Here is a 19,864-nt window from a genome sequence, read left to right on the forward strand (position 1 = left end):
ACATAAAACACATACCTTTTACCTTTGTAGATATAGCTACAAATTGCACAGTAAAACTCACGAAGGAGAAAAGTGTTATAAATGTGATTTATGTCCGTATGCTTCTATATCTGCGCGGCATCTTGAAAGCCACATGTTAATTCACACCGATCAGAAACCATATCAATGTGATCATTGCTTTCAATCATTCAGACAAAAACAACTCCTCAAACGGCATTGTAATCTGTACCATAATCCTTCTTATGTTCCTCCACCTCCACAAGAGAAGACACATCAATGCCCTGAGTGCGAACGACCGTTCAGGTAGGTAAACATGTTAACGAGACTGGAGAAAGGTTCTATAAATAAAAACTTCTCCCTCAGACATAAAGGAAATCTTATTCGACATATGGCCGTTCACGATCCGGAATCATCTCTTCAAGAAAAACAGCAGGCATTGAAGATGGGGAGACAAAAAAAGATTCAGATCATAGATGGACAAAGGGTCGAGGTCATGACAGGTAACATATTGTCGTAAGAGTATAAAGGCTGGATTAAAAAGATTCACATATATGTTTACAATCGAAATTTGTTCAAATTTTTCATTCCGTCGAGATGATATTTACGTGTTTGAAATGAACAAAGTAACACCGTTTACACATATACGATGAATGATTGACTGAACGATTGTAATCACAGGGACACTTACGATATGATCTGACCACAGATCATTGACTAATATCCGAGTGTTATGTTGTGATAACAGGTGATTTAGCTTCTAAACTTAAAGGTTACGAAGAAGAAGAAGAAGATGAGGACGATATGATGGCTGTTGAAGGAAGCGACGGCCAACAATACGTCGTGTTAGAAGTTATACAACTTGCTGACAATCAAGGAAACGATCAGGTACCCGTTAACACGATTCCAAATGTTTCACGTGCCGACGTAAATCTGATTCTTTCATTTCTTTTCAGCAAATGGCTGTCGTAGCAAACGAAGACGGAGACTTGATGGTGCAAGATCCTTTGAGTCAAGGAAGCGATCTTGTCGCTGGTACAGAGGAGGAAGAGGTAGACATGGATGAGATTAAATTGGAAAATCCCAAATCTCAAAATACGCAGAGTGACCCGAAATTGCAGAAAGAGATGGAAACGTGCTTCGGTTTCGACGAAGTAAGTCGACTGTTCTCCCGAATCACTGTTTAAAGACAGTCTGATTGTGACACGAACGATTGCGATTGCTTTCAGGAGGAAGAGGAGGAGGAGGAAGCCAATGGCAATATGAATATATTACAGACGATTTCGTAATGAGAAGCAAGAGGACACCCGGAAATCCATCTACGTAATAGTCAAATATTTTATCTCTCTCGCAGTAGCAGCACGCGTGCTGCTGCGCGAGTGCAGTTTAACAATTATTTAAACACTGTGCATAACTCCAATGGAGCCAACTTTCTCGGGGCTTAGCGCGGCACCCGTAAATGGTACAAGAACATTTTTTGCCACTAGTGCATTAGATGTAAGTAATAATTTATGAAGGAACAGTAGTTTTGTGGTTTTGTGAAATATGCGAATGTACAATTATAATAATGTAAAATATTATTATTTTACTTTATTATCGGTAAACAAAAAAAAATAACAATTGCCCTTTAAAGATCGTAAGCTAGCAAGACCTGTTACTAATAAAAACATATATTAGCGACGTAGTTTGATATAATATTTTTAAACAAGTTATTTAAACACTTCAATATGAAGGAACAGCGCGTAACACGATGTTCGAAACTTTACGGGTTCGTACTTCGGTCATTATTGGGTTACGGTTAATGAAGTTTAAATTGCTATACGATGAAGTGAAGCTGCAATGTATATAAACGCTTATACACTTACACCTCGTTTTATAGACGGAGGAAACACAAATATTGTTGATCGAGTTTACTTAACGCGACCGATATCTAGATACACATTATGGGAGAATGTATATCAAGATTTCGTGACGCAAGATGTAAACAGAAAAGAGAGAGCAGCGCTAGAATTTTTTCGTTGACCTGGAAGATGTTACGTTGGTGATTGTATAGAAGTATTTCATAATAAAATATCGCTCCTTCTAAATAACTATCTATACATACTATACGATAACGATTATGAGATACTATCGAAACAGACTTTGATGGATGCATACAAGTACGGAAGTACGGAACAGTAACTTGATGTTAAGTGTAATGTTACGATAATCAGTATATTTATAAGTAGTTTTTTATCTTACCTTTTTTTAACTACCTTCCATTATTCAAGAACGTTTTTCGAAACATCTCCAAGTTAATTAAGATTATTAATGATAGAAAACGAGAATGCGCTAAATGAAATATTGTATATTGATATGTATTGGTGAACAGGGAATGAAATTTTCGAATTTACTGCGTTCTCTCGTTTTGCGATAGTTCTTTTCAGTAAGCCGTGCGCAATTTTGTAATCGCGCGGCTCTTTAAATTTCTTGTGTTTTAATCAACTTTTTATTTAAGTAAATGGTTATTCTGGTAAAAAGCGAATCTTACAAATCTATTCTTTTTTTTTCACATATATTCACGTAAGGTCGTAATTCTATGTAATGTAATTTGTCAGACTAAGAAAAGAACGTTGTAAAAAACTTGTAAAATTTTTTACACATGAATTGTACAATTGTAATTCAATGATCTATAATTAACGCGTGCTCTATTCAAAAATCATAGCACACACACATTTCGTACATCTTATCCCAAAGAAACACGGTGTAGCATTTCCTCTATAATAAACGTTATGTCGTCGACAATTGTTCGCGCACGTTATTTCTGCTCGCTGTTCGATGAAATGCAACGCATCCGTTGTTGAACGTTAGATCCCCCGTTCTGTTTTGTGTCCTGTAAATAATAGGAACCGTTTTCTCCTGTCTTCAACTATATTAAAATCCTCCCTCACGATTTCTCATCAACGTCTCGTTTATCAGGGTACATTTATACGTGATAGTTTACAGTATACTGCACCCGGTACAGAGTTAGAAGCAATTTTGAACGAACCTGGAAATGTTAAATTATTTCCAAGTAAAATGTTCCTAAATCTGTACAGGATGTGAAATTCTCTTATATTTACAATTACGTTTAAGAGCGAGTGACAACAAACGAGAAAGGATACAAATATGTATTGTTAATCAATATAGTATCGTACTTAGAAGATTCTATCATACATATATACATGAAGCATGTCTATTTACTTCTGCGATCACTTTTCGGACGATACACTGTGCAACATCATTCTGATACATTTCAGACTTCTTCGTTTTCACGAGACGATCAATGGAATGACAATGGATGTAACGCGTTTAATTTTTCCCTATCGATTTCACCTGACCGCAAGCCTAAATGTTATTCTTACACACACTCCCCCCTGTAAACGTGGTAACTTCAACATCCACTCTGTACCTTGCAAATAAAACGAAAATTAAAATAAGTTTTATTGTCCTTAAACATTATCATATTTCATAAATATTGTACAGAAATCTTTCGGATTGTAGAGATCAGACAGGTGAACAGGGAATGAAATTTTCGAATTTACTGCGTTCTCTCGTTTTGCGATAGTTCTTTTCAGTAAGCCGTGCGCAATTTTGTAATCGCGCGGCTCTTTAAATTTCTTGTGTTTTAATCAACTTTTTATTTAAGTAAATGGTTATTCTGGTAAAAAGCGAATCTTACAAATCTATTCTTTTTTTTTCACATATATTCACGTAAGGTCGTAATTCTATGTAATGTAATTTGTCAGACTAAGAAAAGAACGTTGTAAAAAACTTGTAAAATTTTTTACACATGAATTGTACAATTGTAATTCAATGATCTATAATTAACGCGTGCTCTATTCAAAAATCATAGCACACACACATTTCGTACATCTTATCCCAAAGAAACACGGTGTAGCATTTCCTCTATAATAAACGTTATGTCGTCGACAATTGTTCGCGCACGTTATTTCTGCTCGCTGTTCGATGAAATGCAACGCATCCGTTGTTGAACGTTAGATCCCCCGTTCTGTTTTGTGTCCTGTAAATAATAGGAACCGTTTTCTCCTGTCTTCAACTATATTAAAATCCTCCCTCACGATTTCTCATCAACGTCTCGTTTATCAGGGTACATTTATACGTGATAGTTTACAGTATACTGCACCCGGTACAGAGTTAGAAGCAATTTTGAACGAACCTGGAAATGTTAAATTATTTCCAAGTAAAATGTTCCTAAATCTGTACAGGATGTGAAATTCTCTTATATTTACAATTACGTTTAAGAGCGAGTGACAACAAACGAGAAAGGATACAAATATGTATTGTTAATCAATATAGTATCGTACTTAGAAGATTCTATCATACATATATACATGAAGCATGTCTATTTACTTCTGCGATCACTTTTCGGACGATACACTGTGCAACATCATTCTGATACATTTCAGACTTCTTCGTTTTCACGAGACGATCAATGGAATGACAATGGATGTAACGCGTTTAATTTTTCCCTATCGATTTCACCTGACCGCAAGCCTAAATGTTATTCTTACACACACTCCCCCCTGTAAACGTGGTAACTTCAACATCCACTCTGTACCTTGCAAATAAAACGAAAATTAAAATAAGTTTTATTGTCCTTAAACATTATCATATTTCATAAATATTGTACAGAAATCTTTCGGATTGTAGAGATCAGACTGTATAAAACTCCTGGAGGAGACTATAATCAGGAATGAGATAACAAATAGATTTATTGCTCGTTTACCGGAGAAGCTGGTTTAAAAACTTTGCGAAGAATCAATTATTCCCATTTCAGATTAAACTCCCAAAGTATTTAATGTTCAAATAAAAGTTCTAGAAATCTATAAACGGGAATGAATGAAATTCTTCGATTTAACAAGTGGGCTCCATAGGAGGTGGCATTTTAGGTCGACCGAACCCGCGCGTTCCATCCGGACCCGATGGCATCCGAGTCACGTTTTCCGGTAAATGCGTCAAAGTGATACCACTGTTGCTCCTCGAGCGACAGTAGCCGCTCTGTTCCGAACCGGAGGAGCACATCGACAGTCTCCTGGGGCCCATGTCGAAGCCGGAGTCGCGACTGCACGAGGAGAGTCTCCTCAAATACGGTCCGTACTCTGCGGACCCGCGGCGACTAGAGGAATGATAGCAAGCACCGTTGCACTCGGAACTGGACGTTGAGCAACACGAGAAACGGCGATTATCTTGATAGTAGCAACTCGGTGGGAAGACTGGGTAGCAATATCCGGTTTCAGAGCCTGACGAGCAGGCGGAGTAACGTCTGCCGAAGTTGCTGGTCTCCGAACTGGAACCGGAACCGGAACAGGAAGACAGGCGACGGAGGACGAAACCGTTTTCGGAGCCTGAGACCGAACAGGCGGACAATCGGCGCGACAACCACGCGTCAGGTGACGGAGGTCCTATAAAAGAATTAATAAGTCAAACTACGCACGGATCGAATTAAAATTTTTGTTAAGAGCGTTGCCCTTGAAGGAACATCTTAGGGAAGAAATACGTTCTATACTTCAACATAGTGATTCGAGATACGACGGGAGATGCTAATGCGAAATAATAAAAAGTGTACCTTGGAACGCATGGCCCGGATAACCGTGGTATATCGGATAACCGTGAACGGGTTTCTTATGCCTGGCCCTTCCATCTTCGGGCTCGGAACCGCTCGGGCAGCTCGAGGTATTGTAAGCTTCCTCTTTGGTCAGTCTCGTCACAGCATTTTTCTTTGCCGGTTGTTGTTTCCTCTTCTTCTCGCCGGATTGTTGCAACTCAAACACCTTGGCATCGCCCAAGGTCATTTGCAAGGCAGTACGAGCCGACGCTGAATCCGTGAACTCGACCATGGCGCACTCCTCGCACGAGGCTAATTCTGGCCTCTTGGAAATCGCTTGTCGCACCTTATTATTAAATAAATTTTATTCATTGCACTCAATGATTCTTTACAGAAGGAATTATTATAATTATATTTGTTAATAGATTTTGGAATCTCGTTTACCTCAGCCGGTGCAGGGTGTCCAGGTCGAAGCACCCTGATGAGAGCGATTTCTCCGCAGGGCCTGAAGATCTCAGCGACGGATTCAACCGACAGTTTTGCCACAGGAAGCTTCGCCGCGATGATCGTCCTCGACGGTGTAGTCTGATCGAACGGTGGCAAAGGATCGACCCTACGTAATTTAGTCCCCTGCGGATTCACTTCAAGCTTCTTCGACCGCGCCAAAGCCGCCCCAACGACCCGCCAATCTCTGCTCAAGTGTTTCACTCTCTTGAAACTCGATATGAGTTTCAGCGATACGTAGCCCTCCTTGTTTCTCTTCACGTGCTTCAGAAGGAAAGCATCCTTCACGATGTTCTCATCGGAGAAGTAGAATTCTACTTGGGTGCAAATCTTGTCGGCCAGTTCGTCGCTCGGTGGAACAAAATCGTCTTGATTATCCTTGGCTTCGGTTATTTCCTGTCTCGGATCCTTAGAATCTTTAGTATCCTCGAACGAGTCGGCTCCTGAATCCTGATCGGTATTCTTCTGCCGTTCGGTAATCCCACTCACTTTTCTGTCAGTGTCAGAACTCGCACTGTCCGATAGATCGGCCTCCTCTCCCTTGGAGCCTCTCCGGTCGAAGGAGAGGCTCACGTCGCTGTCCACGGATGAAATGCTGTCCCTCGTGTCGGATTTCTTCATCGGCGGCGGCGGGAAGATCAAGCTGCCCACTTGGTCCCTCGACTCTTGTCGAACTACTTCGTCCACTTCATCCATGCTTGGTTCAATTCCGAACGAGTGTGCGAAGTTTCTATTTCTGATGGACAACACGATGATCTCGTATCAGTCCATCAGGAAATTGAATCGCCGCTTCTCAGAAATGCTTAGAACGTCAGGGACCAGTAAACGATCATGACACGGTTTCGCCACGGTAATTCAACTTGCAGTTTGAAAAGGCTAAATCTCCACTAACTAAAAAAATGTTTGTTCGCACGGTCTCGTAGTCGGATTCTTGTGAAATCACTAGTGTCACTCGTCGAAACGAAGACGCTGATCGATTTGATTCCCGAGAAGCCGTCGACAATCCTTTTATGTCTATCTTCCCCCCAAAATGATCGCGAACGGTGATCTCTTCCTGTTTGTCGGTGGTCTGACGCCTTCGCCGGTGCCCAATCGAATCTACAGAAACAGGCCAGCGGGTCTATTAAACGAACTCGATGGCACACGGTCCTTGGAGAGGGAGAACGCGGAGGACGAACGGATCCCGAAGAGGGGAGGAGAGAAGGGGTTGTACGGGGACCACGAAGAAGAGTATGTATGCGAAAAGCGCGGTTTTCCCGCTCTCGTTGGGAACGCGTGCCCGTTCACCTCGGACGGGGAGGGAAGTGGGAGACTTGCGCGATTCGTGACAGTTCGGGGAACAGTGGCCTTCCCGAAGGCGCGTCCACGTCTTTTTAAATACTTTCGCCCGGTCGCGCATGCGTGCGAATAGAACTCACCCTGAGGTCGTGACCTTCCTAAATACCGGTCAAGAGTAACACATGGATCATTGGGAAAGTGAGGGGTAAGACAGGATCGATCGATCGATCGATGCGTTTTACCACCGATCACGATGAGATGAAGGGAATTGTTATCAGATAATGTAGAAAATGTGGTTAACTCAAGTGGAAAGCAGCTCGTCACGAGTGATTGATACTTTCATTCAAGTCTTACGCGCGATACGAACTCGGCGAGGACTCGGTGATTGTCTACGTGAGTCGCGGAAGCTGGCGACGACTATTACAGGAAGGAAGGACTTCTTTATGGTGGTGGTGAACCTTGGTGACCTCGACGGCGAGACCCGCCAGGCTTATTCACGAACGCTTCGCATTGCATCCGGACGCTACCAGCATAATAAGATATAGGTCAAGTGCGGCTGGTACCATGTATGGCCGTACCCGTGCCGAGGAAGGACAAAGTTATATACGCAGGTTATCGATGCCGAATCGAAAGGGCTCGTTCTCTTTACCTTTATTTTTGCCGCCTCCTTGTCTGTCCCGACCGCCGCTTGTCACGTGAAACCCAACTCCCAAAGGTTGTTCTGGCTGTGAGGTAAGACACAAGTTCGAAATTTTACAAATAAATAATTAACTCATATGGAAAATTTGAGACTGAGACTATCGAGAATTTAACTTTTTAATTACGATACTTACATTAGATGATAAAAGAAATTTTTATATAAAATGCATTTATTTATTTTTCAGCCTAGTTAGAATTTATTTGATTTGCGGAAAAGCTGTTCGATTTACATTTACCGCTAATTAGTAAACTACCAAATCGGTATCGATGAATCACCGGAATCTAATTAATGGTTCTCCGAACCGGTCATGAATATTAATCGAAAGTCCTGTACCTTTTCTTCGCCCACTTACGATCAGTTATATCATTTAATCGTAACGCGATCAATTACAATTACGTAATTGTATTATAATACACGTTCTGTATTTAAATATTATCGAACAACTTGTTTTCCTGACTCTTAAGAAAGATAAGGAAGATGTATCGACGGTATTAACCCAAGGCGAGAAATTAGATTAAGATTTACGTAAAAGTATTTGCTACTATAGCGTGTAACCCTCTTAGGTATGGCTTCGCGTATTGCGTAAGTTGTTCCTTTTCAGATTGTTCAACCAACGCCCTTTCCTTCGGACCACACGTACGATGATTGTCAAGTAACACTAAGTTCATAAATAAGCCGCGTGTTCCACCGGTTTATAAAAAAATTTGATCTGCGGAAAACATAGAGAATATCTGTAACACTTGCAAGAATGAAAGAAGTCTCAATTTAGTGTTTTCAAATTAACGTCACAAAAATATTTTGCATAAAAATCGACGGTGAAGTTTTTTTACCAGGTTTTAGGCTGATCATCTTGTTTGCGGCTGTACGATTACAATATCGCGTAAAGTTTCTTAAGTCTCGGTTCATGACTGGTTTCTACACATGCTCTCTCATCTCTTTTCATAATTCAATACACCGCATTACGTTACCTCAGATTAACGATTAGCGATCATCGATCGCGTAGTCCGGCTGTAAAGAAAAAAAATAGAATCCCATGAGCTGATTCAAATTCAGCGTATGAACGGCTGTATTTAGTACTCGATGCGTGGTTCAAGTATTCAATAACCCTGAGGCGATATTTCAAAAGACAACCTTTTAAAACGGCAGTAACCATAAGTAGAATGCAGAAAACCCGTCGGGAACAATATCGTTTAAGGACGATGAGTTACGTCTATATTGTCATGGAAATAGTACGTACATCGTATTTATCGTACGTTACATAATTCTTAAAGGCTTCATCTACATTATTTTAACGCGGAGTCCTTTCACGAAATTCACTCTCACTTTTCACCTGGGGGGCATCCGTCGACGTTCTATCGCCCGAGGCGATTATTTTGGCAGCGTGTAATATAAGATTAAATCTGAATAGACAAAACCAGTTCATGAAAAGTTGCAGGACTATTGTTTATTATTCATGGTACATTAACATAGTATATAGCATAGTATAGTATTAATATTCTAAATTGTCTTGTACACTATATGCGGCACTCCTTATGTCTGCACGTTCAGTTTTCTTATAATTATATAAAGATCAGTGGTCTATTTATTATTATTTGTAATAACAAATTTTCCTCTACGATTGTCGGCAAGTGTCGCGTTGCAGATTAATTATCCCTGATTAGTCGATTCAAAGAGAAACCGGGACGCGAACATTTATAATCGCGGATCTACCGAGGCCTCTAGGAAGGATCTTAGATCTATTCTATTTTACGCCGTGTCCTTGTCGTTGCTGATACTTTTAAAATAGCAAGGCCCATTCTTGTCCGGTGAATTCTCTCAATCTGAATTCTAGAAGGGAACGCGTGACGGTGTCACGTTGTCCCTTACAAATAATGTACGTGAGATTTGTTCGAATTTATAAACGTCTCAACATAAACGTCGGACATGGAATATTTAAAGAACTGTAAAACGAATCTTATACTTATATACATTGGATGTAATCGAATAAATAAAATCCAATGAGCGATAAAAAGGCGAAGGTGAGAAGCCTAATAAAAAATTAATCCGAGTTTTTATTAGATTTCATACCTCTCTCGATTATCCGATACTTACTATGCTGTAATAGAAAAAAACTTCAAATTAAGATCGACTCGATCAATGGTAATAGCAATAATCCAAGGTACGTGACGTTAATAAATGTCAAGGTAACACCAACTTCTTCTTCTCTTGTTAAAAGTACTTCAATTTTTAGCGTGCATCGTAACTTTCTTTCAGGGAATCCGATCTATAAAAGATCAAAAGGGAAAGAGAATAGGCATTGTGCTTGTGATCGCCAGCCTTCGAGTGGAATGAATTTTCATGAAAAAAACCGATGCGAACATTCTCATTCGCGTAATCCTTTCATCGACACGCTTAATTAATTGACGTAATTCATTACTATCGATGAACCGATACTCGTTTTCCCTATCGTACATCTGCATACCGTCGCTCATTGTAAAAATTGTACGCGTATGGCGATATAAGAAAAGAATTAAATGAATGCAATTATCGGAACGATATGCAATAGAATTGAAATGAAATGGAAACATTAACAAATCGTTCATTATTTGCAGAACGCTGTGTATTGAGATAGAAGAATCTGGACGAGGATACCCTACGGTTCGCCAATGTAATTTCCCGGCGATGCATAGGGCGGCGATTCCCTGAGGCGATTCTCGTTGTTCGACGTCTTGTTCTCTTCACTGGAGACGGGAGCAGAACTCGAACTGGGTCAGGGCAGCGCGCCAAATGGTTGGATCAATTTTATTTTAAATTTATCAAGTCCGCTTCGGCGCTGCACGGACACGCGTGATCAGTTCGGATTTCCAGATCGATTAAAAATGGTACCTTCGTAAAAAAAATCGCTCATTGGCTTCAATCCCCGTTTTAACATATCTCGTATAATTTGATTTTCAGAAATAATTTTTTTATTCGAATGTTTTATGGTACTGTAAATTATTTATAGACAAACGTTAATCGTTTTTATTGGAAATTGGGATTGCATGCGATTAAAAACAGCGGTGTATCATTTCAATGTTACGTTATAACAAGTTGCGAGAGGAAATCGCGTAATATGAATATCGCACCTGCGGACTGGGAGACCAGGGATCTTCCACTGTCCTTCCTCCTCCTCTTCTACATCCCCGACGCGATTGTTCTTGAACGCGATGCGATTTAATTGTGTATTTTTTCTCTCATTGTTCGACCGCGATTACTCGTTTAATTATCATCGGCAATCATTTCGACAATTGACAATAAACTACAAACACGATATTTAAAGAATCGAAGTAAAATGACGAGTCTCGTTGTTCACTTCATGCTTAAATTCATATAGTGATTGCGTACGCTCTTAGAAAACAATGGTTCTCGTGTATCATCACGCATATTAAATAGAGAAAATCTGTGTAACACGTGGAACAGCCGAGGAGTGGAGAACCACTGAAACTGTGTGACTCAGGCAGAGTAAGGTCCAGTATAAGGCCCTGGGGTGATTCGCCTAGACGGCCATGACCATATTACAGGCCAGAGGCCTCCGCGCCAGCCGCTAAACTTACTTCCAGTAACAATTGGTGAAATCATTGCCGGTACTTCGTTACTCGCGGAGCTCGTAGACAAATTAGTTCCTGCGATTATTTAGCTCCGTAAACGTATTTATACGTCGTGAAGTATGAAAAGGGTATTCGTGATATAATATTTATTTACACACGCTGGTGCTTATAATTAAATTTACAATTATTATAAATGTACATAAAATCTCAGCCGTCCAGAATTTATCGTCAACGATATTGCGGACAGTGTTGTTTTATAATCGACCTCGAGATATCCGCGTGTCCTGTCGCACAAAAATAAAGAATCGTTATTTAATAGTCTTGATACCACTTACGATTGAAAATGATTGTCATCCATACCTAATTGTAACTCTATGTACAAAGCTAACATTATTACGTGTATGGGAAGATCGCAATCAGGGCCCTTCGACATCCAAACCTGAAACGGGCATTAATAAGCGTTAATTAGAACGTATATAATAAAAATGAACAACTTCCCCCTTACCTGTTTCAAAGTTTCTCCGGATTTATCGAGTTCGCCACGAATCGCGTAAGCAACGGCTAAATTGTAGCGGAGTACGGCGATACCCGTGGGAACCGTCGTTGGGTACCACACTATAAAACGATTAGTACAACGTTTATCAAAATACAATGCAATCGGAGGATAAAATAATACGAGTGGTGATTCTTACTTTTTATAGGCTTCGAAATGACCTCATCGGTCTTTTCTTTTTCCTTATCCTGAGTTTCAGGAATAGGCATGCAAGTATTCAGATCCGGAATATTCTCCGGTTTCAGATATACAATTGCTTCATTGATCTTATCCATAAATATCAAACTTTCGGCTGCATAAAGGTTTCCCAGCATCCTATACGCGCCGGGTAGTTTATGGATTGCCAGCAATGCTTGCGAGTGTTCGAGCGCGATCATGTAATCGCCGAGGCACAAACACACGTAAGCGCTCGCAGCTAATACGCTGATCTTTAGATTCAACGCTTCGACGGATGTAGCTTGCGACATTAAAGTCGAATACTGAGCGCCTGAAACATTTTTTAAACACTAGGTTTATAATCGAACTAATTAGATTCTCGTGTCCATATATAAAATACCTAAATTATGTCCACCTGTTAGTGTTAAAGGTACGGTTTGTGCACCACTCATCATCGGCACGTTAAATTCGTTATTATTCGGTAGTAGAAATAAAGCGTTCTTCAGACACAAGTATGCGAATTCTAATGTCAATTGCGGTATGGCGGAAGGAAAACCTTCGGGATGATATTTCACTTCCTTTGACAAGGAAGAGGCCAAAATAATTTTTCTATTTATACCAGTACCGACGACTTTCTGTACCAAATCTTTTCTCCGCTTTGGTATATTAAAGTCAACCTCGTTCGCCTGAGAATCGTAGAGAATATCATCTAATTCTTTAAACATATTGTAGCTATTACGAGCGCGCTTACGGGTTTGTGATTATATATACAGCATTCAGCGATTCTCAGCCACAATTTAGGATCATTGTGAAGTTTTTGCGCAGCTTCCATGAAGCAATCGAATGCTACTGACGCCTGACCAGCGTGCAGTAACGACACACCTAAGCTATACATCAATTCATAATGCTTATTCCCACCAAGCGTGTATAATGGTTGCGATGACAAAGGATCTACATAAAAACAGATATTTTAGAATCATTGCTTTAAATATTAATTCGTAAACGAAATATTGTTTATAATCGAATTACCGGTGTCTTTCGCTTGGACACTTTCTAACGAAGACTTGTTTTCGTGTAATGCTTTCCTCAAGTAAAAACACGCCAAATTTGGTTTGCCCATGGCAAGATGTATACATGCCATATTGTTATAGTACAATACAGCAGAAGATTCTCCACAAGTCCTGCAGAAAGTACACGTTTACAGTGATTATATATATATTTATAATATTAAACATACTTGAAATCTAAATTCTCCGATGTTACAGAGTTCAGCAGTTTAACAGCTTTCTTATAATTTCCTCTTAAGTACTCAAGATTGGCTTTTAAATAAATAGTTGATATATTCTGAAAACATGAAATTCCAATTATTAAAATACAGAATTAAGTACACAGTGTATATATATAAAACAAATGTATCTTACTGCAGGTGTACCCAAAGAGACCAACGTTTTCCATTCTCTTTTGCACAGTTTCAGTTGATGGGTCATAAGGTATATTCTAGCTTTACATTTCAACAGTTTTATTTTGAACGCATCTGTAGCAGTGTCTACTTCCTTCTTAGGTTCCTTCTGCTCTTTTATAGATTTTATTACACCCTCTTTATCAACAGGTGAAATCTTAGAATTGTCTGTAGATACGAGCTGACTTTCTATGTAATTGATTAAAGACAACGCTGCATCTGGCTGTTCTGTAGCTATATGTAGTTCTATTAGAAGAAGGCACACTTTATGTGCCAATGATTCCTCTGAAAAAAAGTAATACACATGAAATCTGATACTAGATTACTTCGTAGTATTATGGAATTCGTTAATGTGCCACGTACCCATCGGTTCGATGAATGCAAATAATCTATTTATTATTTGAAGAGAAGCATTGTACTGCTTCATGTGATACAATAATACTGCCTGATTATACCTCATAACACATTTCTCGATATCATCTATGGTCTCAGTTGAGTCAGTTGTACACATTTGGCCACATATTGCGTTCAAACTTTTCCTCAGTAGCTCTGTCTTTTTCAAATCATTTTTATAACATTCCACGACAACTTTATTGTGCATCACTTTTAAATCCTTCGGCCTGAGGGTCTCCAATTTGTTTAAATGCGATAAACAACTCCCGTACGATCCTTTTTGAAATTCGGACAGTGCGCTTTGAGCCAGTTCACGTTCCTGCTCTGTTATCACCGCAGGACCGATATCCTTACTTTGCGCTTCGGACGTTTCCCCCATTTTCATTTAACACGATAACATTAACCAGGTTTTAACTACGTTTTAAATGTGTTTCAACACTCAAGGATACTTCGTGGATATTTCAAAACTGTGAAATATAGGTTAACGTCGTATCATGATTTTACGAAGATTCTTATTCTCAATAAAGAATTCATTATTTGTATAATCAGTATCGAAACAATCGTTAACGATAATTTTTACGTAGCTGAACTATTCACAATTTTCTTAAAATCATAAGACAAAGTATAAAGACTAATTCTACATTGTATGACTACAACTGGCTGCTGAGATTGATCATTGGCAGACAACAGATTTTATGTGTTTCATTTCGCATGAAAATCCGTTGTTTACGTATCGGCCAGGAACACAAAGAATGATTTTCTCGAACGCGTAATTTTATTTTACTTATTTTCATAGCTGAAAACACAATTTCATATTCTTCTCCATTCTTAAAGTGAAGAACGATCCCAAAACATCTTGATCTTGAAATACCGGCATGTTGACGTAAATGCAACAATGCAACGAAGTATATTATTTAATAATCAATATAATAGCAGATCAGCTTTTAATCTGAAGTGATCGTCTACCTGTTAACTCGTTCGACAATCAACAAGTTGATAAATCTTTTCTCTAATTGATTCGTATTTAAAAATCCAATGAGGATAATGTTATAATGAAATCATTATGTTCGATGAATCCTGTTCGTCAATTTCAAATATACAATGCAATGCATATATGTGATATCTCTAAACATTAAATTGCATTAGAATCTTCAATAAATTTACGTGGGATCGTACAATAGTGCAAAGACTGATATGGCTACGTGAAAATCCATGTATGTAACAAGCGCTTTAGGTTAAGTTAGGTTTCGAAGAAGAGAAATAACGTCGAAAGTGCGAAAATCAGTAATCGGAAATGTCACACCATCCACTTGAGAGTGTGGTAAGGTTTTTGAAAGAAAGAAACATTGAAAATTGTATTTTAATAAATATTATTTATAGCAGTTTTGGAACTTTCAGGACGATGCAATGTTACACAGTTTATCGGTAGGAAATTTCAATCACTTACAAGAGTGTGTAAACAGGCTTGAATCTAAGGACACAAGAATGGACAGAGAGAAATCTACCGATTTAACAGAGAAAGATAATGTGGAGAATGAGAATAATAATTCTGAAAATAAGTTTATGATAACGGCTGCTCAGAACAGAATTAAAACGTGTAGTCAATGTTCGATGACGTTCCGATATAAAAGGCATTTGGATCGACATTTGGAAGGCCATCAGAAAAATAATTGTTCTCATTGCAATGCAAAATTCGCTAGGCGCAAACACCTTGATATACATCTGTTTCGTTCGCACGGGGAGAAAGTAACGAAATATCCGCACTCATGCGACGTATGCTCCCGTAGCTTCCCCAGACGTATTTTATTAAATCGTCATCGCGCGAAGCACAACTACGAAAATGGCAAGGTTTGTTCGGACTGCGGGGAAATGTTAAAAATGGAGGAAGACGATAAAGCACACAAAGAGAATCATTGCGCGAAGAAGCAATTTAAGTGTAAAATATGTTTACAAACATTTAGCATCGAACAAACGTATCTGATTCATATCCAAAATCATGACAATCATAAATGTCCGAAATGTGATGTCACCTTTGCTTCGAAAAAGAAAGTACAAGAACATTACAGAATGATGCATTCTGCAAAATTGAACAAGATATCGAACAATGGTGCTGAATGCAGACATTCTTTCCTAAAGAAGGATGATTATCCTCGTCATTTAGATTCTACTTCGCATCTGAATAAAACGCACGGAGAATCTTTGTTGAAAGATAGTTTCACTTGCTCCATTTGTTCGAAGAAATTAATTTCTCAAAGGGCACTCGACCAGCACGTTAGACGTATACATAAAGGAGAGAAGAGATTCGCATGTAATATATATGGTTGTACATTTCAATGTGCGAGAAAATCCGATCTAGGTAGACACAAACAGTTACATGTGGAACAACGAAATGTTATATGCGAACAGTGTGGTAAAACTTTTACCAGCGTCAGTATTCTTAACGATCACGTTCTTTATATACACAGTAAAGAAAGACAGTTCATATGCGAGGAATGTGGGAAAGCGTTCAAACGAAACAGTTTGTTAAAAAGACACAAACTTTCTCATCAACAACATCGACCGTTCGCCTGTATGCAATGCGGTACAGCTTTTAAAAGGTCGCATCATCTTACTCGACATCTGGAAACTTGTCATAGGATTACCCTTGAGAAAAAAAAGAAGGTAAAAGGTTTATTAACATCTTCTGATTTGTTCGTATCGTTAATTGAATGAAATACTGTATTTTGGCAGGTAGTCAAATTTATGAGAACGGAAGATGGCCACCTTGTCCCAATTCCAGACAAACCAAAAAAACTGAAGTCCACAAAAATGAAAATCAAAGCAGAATCTAATAAAAGTTCCGCGTCGGATGATAAAATTATGCCTCTTCAAAATACGAATATTATGAGCAAACATTTCGATTCAGGTTTGGAAGTGCAAACGCTGCCTAATTCTGATGACCTGTGCGAAAATCCAACGTTATCGTCGTCGTCGTCGTCAGAACTTATAAATTTATTGTCCAATGCAGATTCCGTTCCTCAGGTTCTTTCACTAGTCGATATTAACGCTGAGCAAATTGTGACCGTCGAAGTTACGAATCCAAAAACGTTGACAATGAACGACATTATAGATCAGTTCGAAACGAATTGTAATGAGATACTGAATTTGTCTAATTATCAAGATTTAGAGTTTCAACATGAGATGTTGAGTACCGATCAATTGTACGATCAAACGAATTATTCCGAATTATCATTAGGAACCGTCGAGGGAACATCGCTTTTCGTTGATCCAAATATTAACAAAGTGGACACGTTGCAAATAGAAAATTATCTGAATCAATCGTTCCCGACATTTCTCAATCTGTAATCGGAATTTTAAGAGGGACATTCACTTGAACGTGATATATTTTGTAATACCTAAACGGGTTTTGTCCGTATTTGTGCATTTAGTAAAATACGATGATTGTATAGTAATTTTTCTAGATTTTTATTTATAAATGTTTATAAGAAATTTTACACAAAACAGTTTAAAATATCTGTAGTACTACAGTTTATAGAATATTAGAATTGCCTTAGTTTGGACGTTGCCTTTCGTTTCGGTTGATTTGCAAATATTTTTCACGAAACAAATCTGTACAGGACTACACCTAAAATCGCTGCAGTTGCTCCGCCGATTAAGCTCCATGTAAGTTTCGAGGTGCTTTTACTTTTAATTTCCTTGTTCCTATTTTTGGGTAAGGTATTGTCACTTTTATGCGTGCCTAACATTTTACGATACAAATGTTTCTCGTGTTGAGCATCCTTGGCATTCTTTTCTTTCAAAATAGCCAATTCCGATTGGATAGCTTTCGTGTCCGGTTCCAATTTCGATGCTTGTAGCAACGTTTGGTAAGCCAACCCGTGCTCTCCTTTATAGTGCAAAATTTTTCCTAAAAATGTGCAAGTTCAGTTATACACAGAACGTAAAATAATGCGTGTACATCATTACCTTTCCTAAACAATGCTTTCACGTTTTGTGGCTGACAACTTAAAACGCTTTCTACACTCTTCAAAGCTGCATCATAAGCTTGCGTTTTCATTTGCGCAGCAGCTAAGTTATTGTACACTTTCATACGGTCCTCTAGTAAAGATTGCAATTCTGCATCGGTGATATTGTCTTCTACCTCATTCTGATGACCAGAACGACTTTCCGACGGCATCAAATATTCCAGTGCTCTCCGGTAACACTGAATCGCAAGTGTCGGTTCATTACGAGTAAACCACCAATTTCCACGCTCCCGTTTCTTATTACTTTAAACAAACAGAAGATATGTAGTTCAAGATTAAACTGGTATCATTAAGTAGAAATAAAAATTACCCGATCTCTTTACGCTGACTGACGGTGAGCGTTTCTATTTCTTCCTCCATTTCACTGGATTTTAATTCGACCGTGTATGTAATCGTGGAACTGGCTGGAATATTTGGTTCGTCTCCTAAAGAGCCATAAGCGAATCGCGGGTCAACTACAATTTCAGCAATCTCTTCAACATCCATTAATGCGATTGCCAGGTCTAATCCCTATAATTGAACATCTATTATGTTAAGCAGCAATGATTTATTAAAGCAGTCGCACATAAATATTTTAAAATACCTGAATCACTTCAACATCACCCAATTGAATTTTAAGGTTTTTATATTCTTCAACCTTCGTGCCATCTTGTAATTTTCCAATGATGTCCAATATGCAAATGTCAGACCTATTTGGTCTCGTTCCATTTTTTCCTTGTTTTATTACTTTTTTCTTCAATTGGCCATTTCCTAGGATGTCTATCCACTCTTCGGGTGGATGTTCGTTTAATGCAGCTTTTGTCAGTGGCTCTTCTGGGTCTATGTCAAAGTTCAAGTCTTGTTTAATGAAATCAGCTTGTGATGCTCCAGGTTGAACAGGTTCTTCTTCCATCTTCAACAAATTTTCGTAAAATTAAGATCTGTTTCAATGCAAAACAAAGTTCTGATTAAAAAACTTGTATAAATAATTCATATTATGTTAATAAACGTGGGACTAATTTTATTGTGAATGAGAACGAAAGTGTAAATTGACAAATTGTTCGATGATGATTTTTAATATACAATACCAAATGAGTCATTATTATTCAAAACCGTGACTGCTATTGATCACACGTGGGGTGTGTTACACGGTAAAATAGAAAATTTCGATTTTTACATTATTTGATAAATCAACAAATGGGATGAATATGTAATAGACAGCGGAAAAATGCACACTCATTTGATAATCGAAAAAATTTGGAGTAGGATCAACGTTATCGTTTCGACTGGGACATAATACAGTCAGTTATTTAAAAACGATCATCAACCAGAGATGCAGACCTCTTTATTTTCCGAAGTTTCAATTGCCATCAAAAACGAAACGAAACGCAATGTAACGTCCAACTGGTCCAACTTGTGATGTTTATTTGCAGAACACGCGACACCGGTTGACTTCACTTACTACTTGAAATCAGCAATAGTACAGCTAGGAACAACGAAACCGAGCCAGCTATGTGCATGTGTTAGTTTCCCCTAGAGGACAAAATTCAAAACGGGTGTTAATAAGTGTACGTCTTATCTTTCAATGCTCGATCAGGCGTTTATAGAATTGTGGTCGATACTGTTTGACACGTCAAAATGAAAACAATTTTAACCTACGTCTGGAT

At 38.6% G+C, this 19,864-nt stretch overlaps 4 protein-coding genes and 1 long non-coding RNA gene across 7 annotated transcripts; 3 read left to right on the forward strand and 2 right to left on the reverse strand.

Annotated features, from left to right (window-relative positions):
* The first annotated feature begins 48 nt into the window (after window positions 1–48).
* On the forward strand, window positions 49–3,951 carry LOC108632817 (transcription factor E4F1-like). The gene is made up of 6 exons (XM_026810764.1): window positions 49–303; window positions 364–500; window positions 746–885; window positions 954–1,151; window positions 1,227–2,360; window positions 3,531–3,951. The coding sequence occupies exons 1-5, from the start codon at window positions 134–136 to the stop codon at window positions 1,284–1,286; spliced, it is 705 nt and encodes a 234-aa protein (XP_026666565.1). The 5' UTR covers window positions 49–133; the 3' UTR covers window positions 1,287–2,360; window positions 3,531–3,951.
* Window positions 3,952–4,302: 351 nt separating this feature from the next.
* On the reverse strand, window positions 4,303–14,846 carry LOC108632818 (CCR4-NOT transcription complex subunit 10). The gene is made up of 14 exons (XM_026810758.1): window positions 14,164–14,846; window positions 13,763–14,085; window positions 13,579–13,685; window positions 13,371–13,522; window positions 13,093–13,292; window positions 12,742–13,027; window positions 12,325–12,672; window positions 12,138–12,247; window positions 11,993–12,071; window positions 11,898–11,916; window positions 10,158–10,161; window positions 6,029–6,844; window positions 5,606–5,930; window positions 4,303–5,441 (listed from the first exon to the last, which is right to left on the reverse strand). The coding sequence occupies exons 1-14, from the start codon at window positions 14,576–14,578 to the stop codon at window positions 4,894–4,896; spliced, it is 3,732 nt and encodes a 1,243-aa protein (XP_026666559.1). The 5' UTR covers window positions 14,579–14,846; the 3' UTR covers window positions 4,303–4,893.
* On the forward strand, window positions 7,301–11,853 carry LOC113463854 (uncharacterized). The gene is made up of 3 exons (XR_003388683.1): window positions 7,301–8,098; window positions 8,251–10,547; window positions 10,658–11,853. It is a non-coding gene; the product is annotated as an uncharacterized LOC113463854 (long non-coding RNA).
* A 20-nt stretch (window positions 14,847–14,866) lies between the features above and the next one.
* On the forward strand, window positions 14,867–17,738 carry LOC108632823 (zinc finger protein 492). Its single transcript, XM_018037644.2, has 3 exons — window positions 14,867–15,514; window positions 15,592–16,854; window positions 16,924–17,738. The coding sequence occupies exons 1-3, from the start codon at window positions 15,488–15,490 to the stop codon at window positions 17,536–17,538; spliced, it is 1,905 nt and encodes a 634-aa protein (XP_017893133.1). The 5' UTR covers window positions 14,867–15,487; the 3' UTR covers window positions 17,539–17,738.
* Window positions 17,739–17,749: 11 nt separating this feature from the next.
* On the reverse strand, window positions 17,750–19,692 carry LOC108632824 (peptidyl-prolyl cis-trans isomerase FKBP8). 3 transcript variants are annotated; one of them, XM_018037645.2, is made up of 5 exons: window positions 19,539–19,692; window positions 18,802–19,110; window positions 18,529–18,728; window positions 18,160–18,461; window positions 17,750–18,100 (listed from the first exon to the last, which is right to left on the reverse strand). In XM_018037645.2, the coding sequence occupies exons 1-5, from the start codon at window positions 19,566–19,568 to the stop codon at window positions 17,790–17,792; spliced, it is 1,152 nt and encodes a 383-aa protein (XP_017893134.1). In that variant the 5' UTR covers window positions 19,569–19,692; the 3' UTR covers window positions 17,750–17,789. The 3 variants fall into 3 exon arrangements, with proteins under 3 accessions (XP_017893134.1, XP_026666564.1, XP_026666563.1); XM_026810763.1 differs by having other exon boundaries at window positions 18,802–19,138; window positions 19,539–19,638; XM_026810762.1 differs by lacking the exon at window positions 19,539–19,692 and adding an exon at window positions 19,286–19,312.
* Between the last annotated feature and the right edge of the window lie 172 nt (window positions 19,693–19,864).

The sequence above is a fragment of the Ceratina calcarata genome, unplaced genomic scaffold (genome assembly GCF_001652005.2).
Source record: "Ceratina calcarata isolate Rehan_Ccalc_2016 unplaced genomic scaffold, ASM165200v1 scaffold177.2, whole genome shotgun sequence".
In the NCBI taxonomy this organism is placed as follows: Eukaryota; Metazoa; Arthropoda; class Insecta; order Hymenoptera; family Apidae; genus Ceratina; species Ceratina calcarata.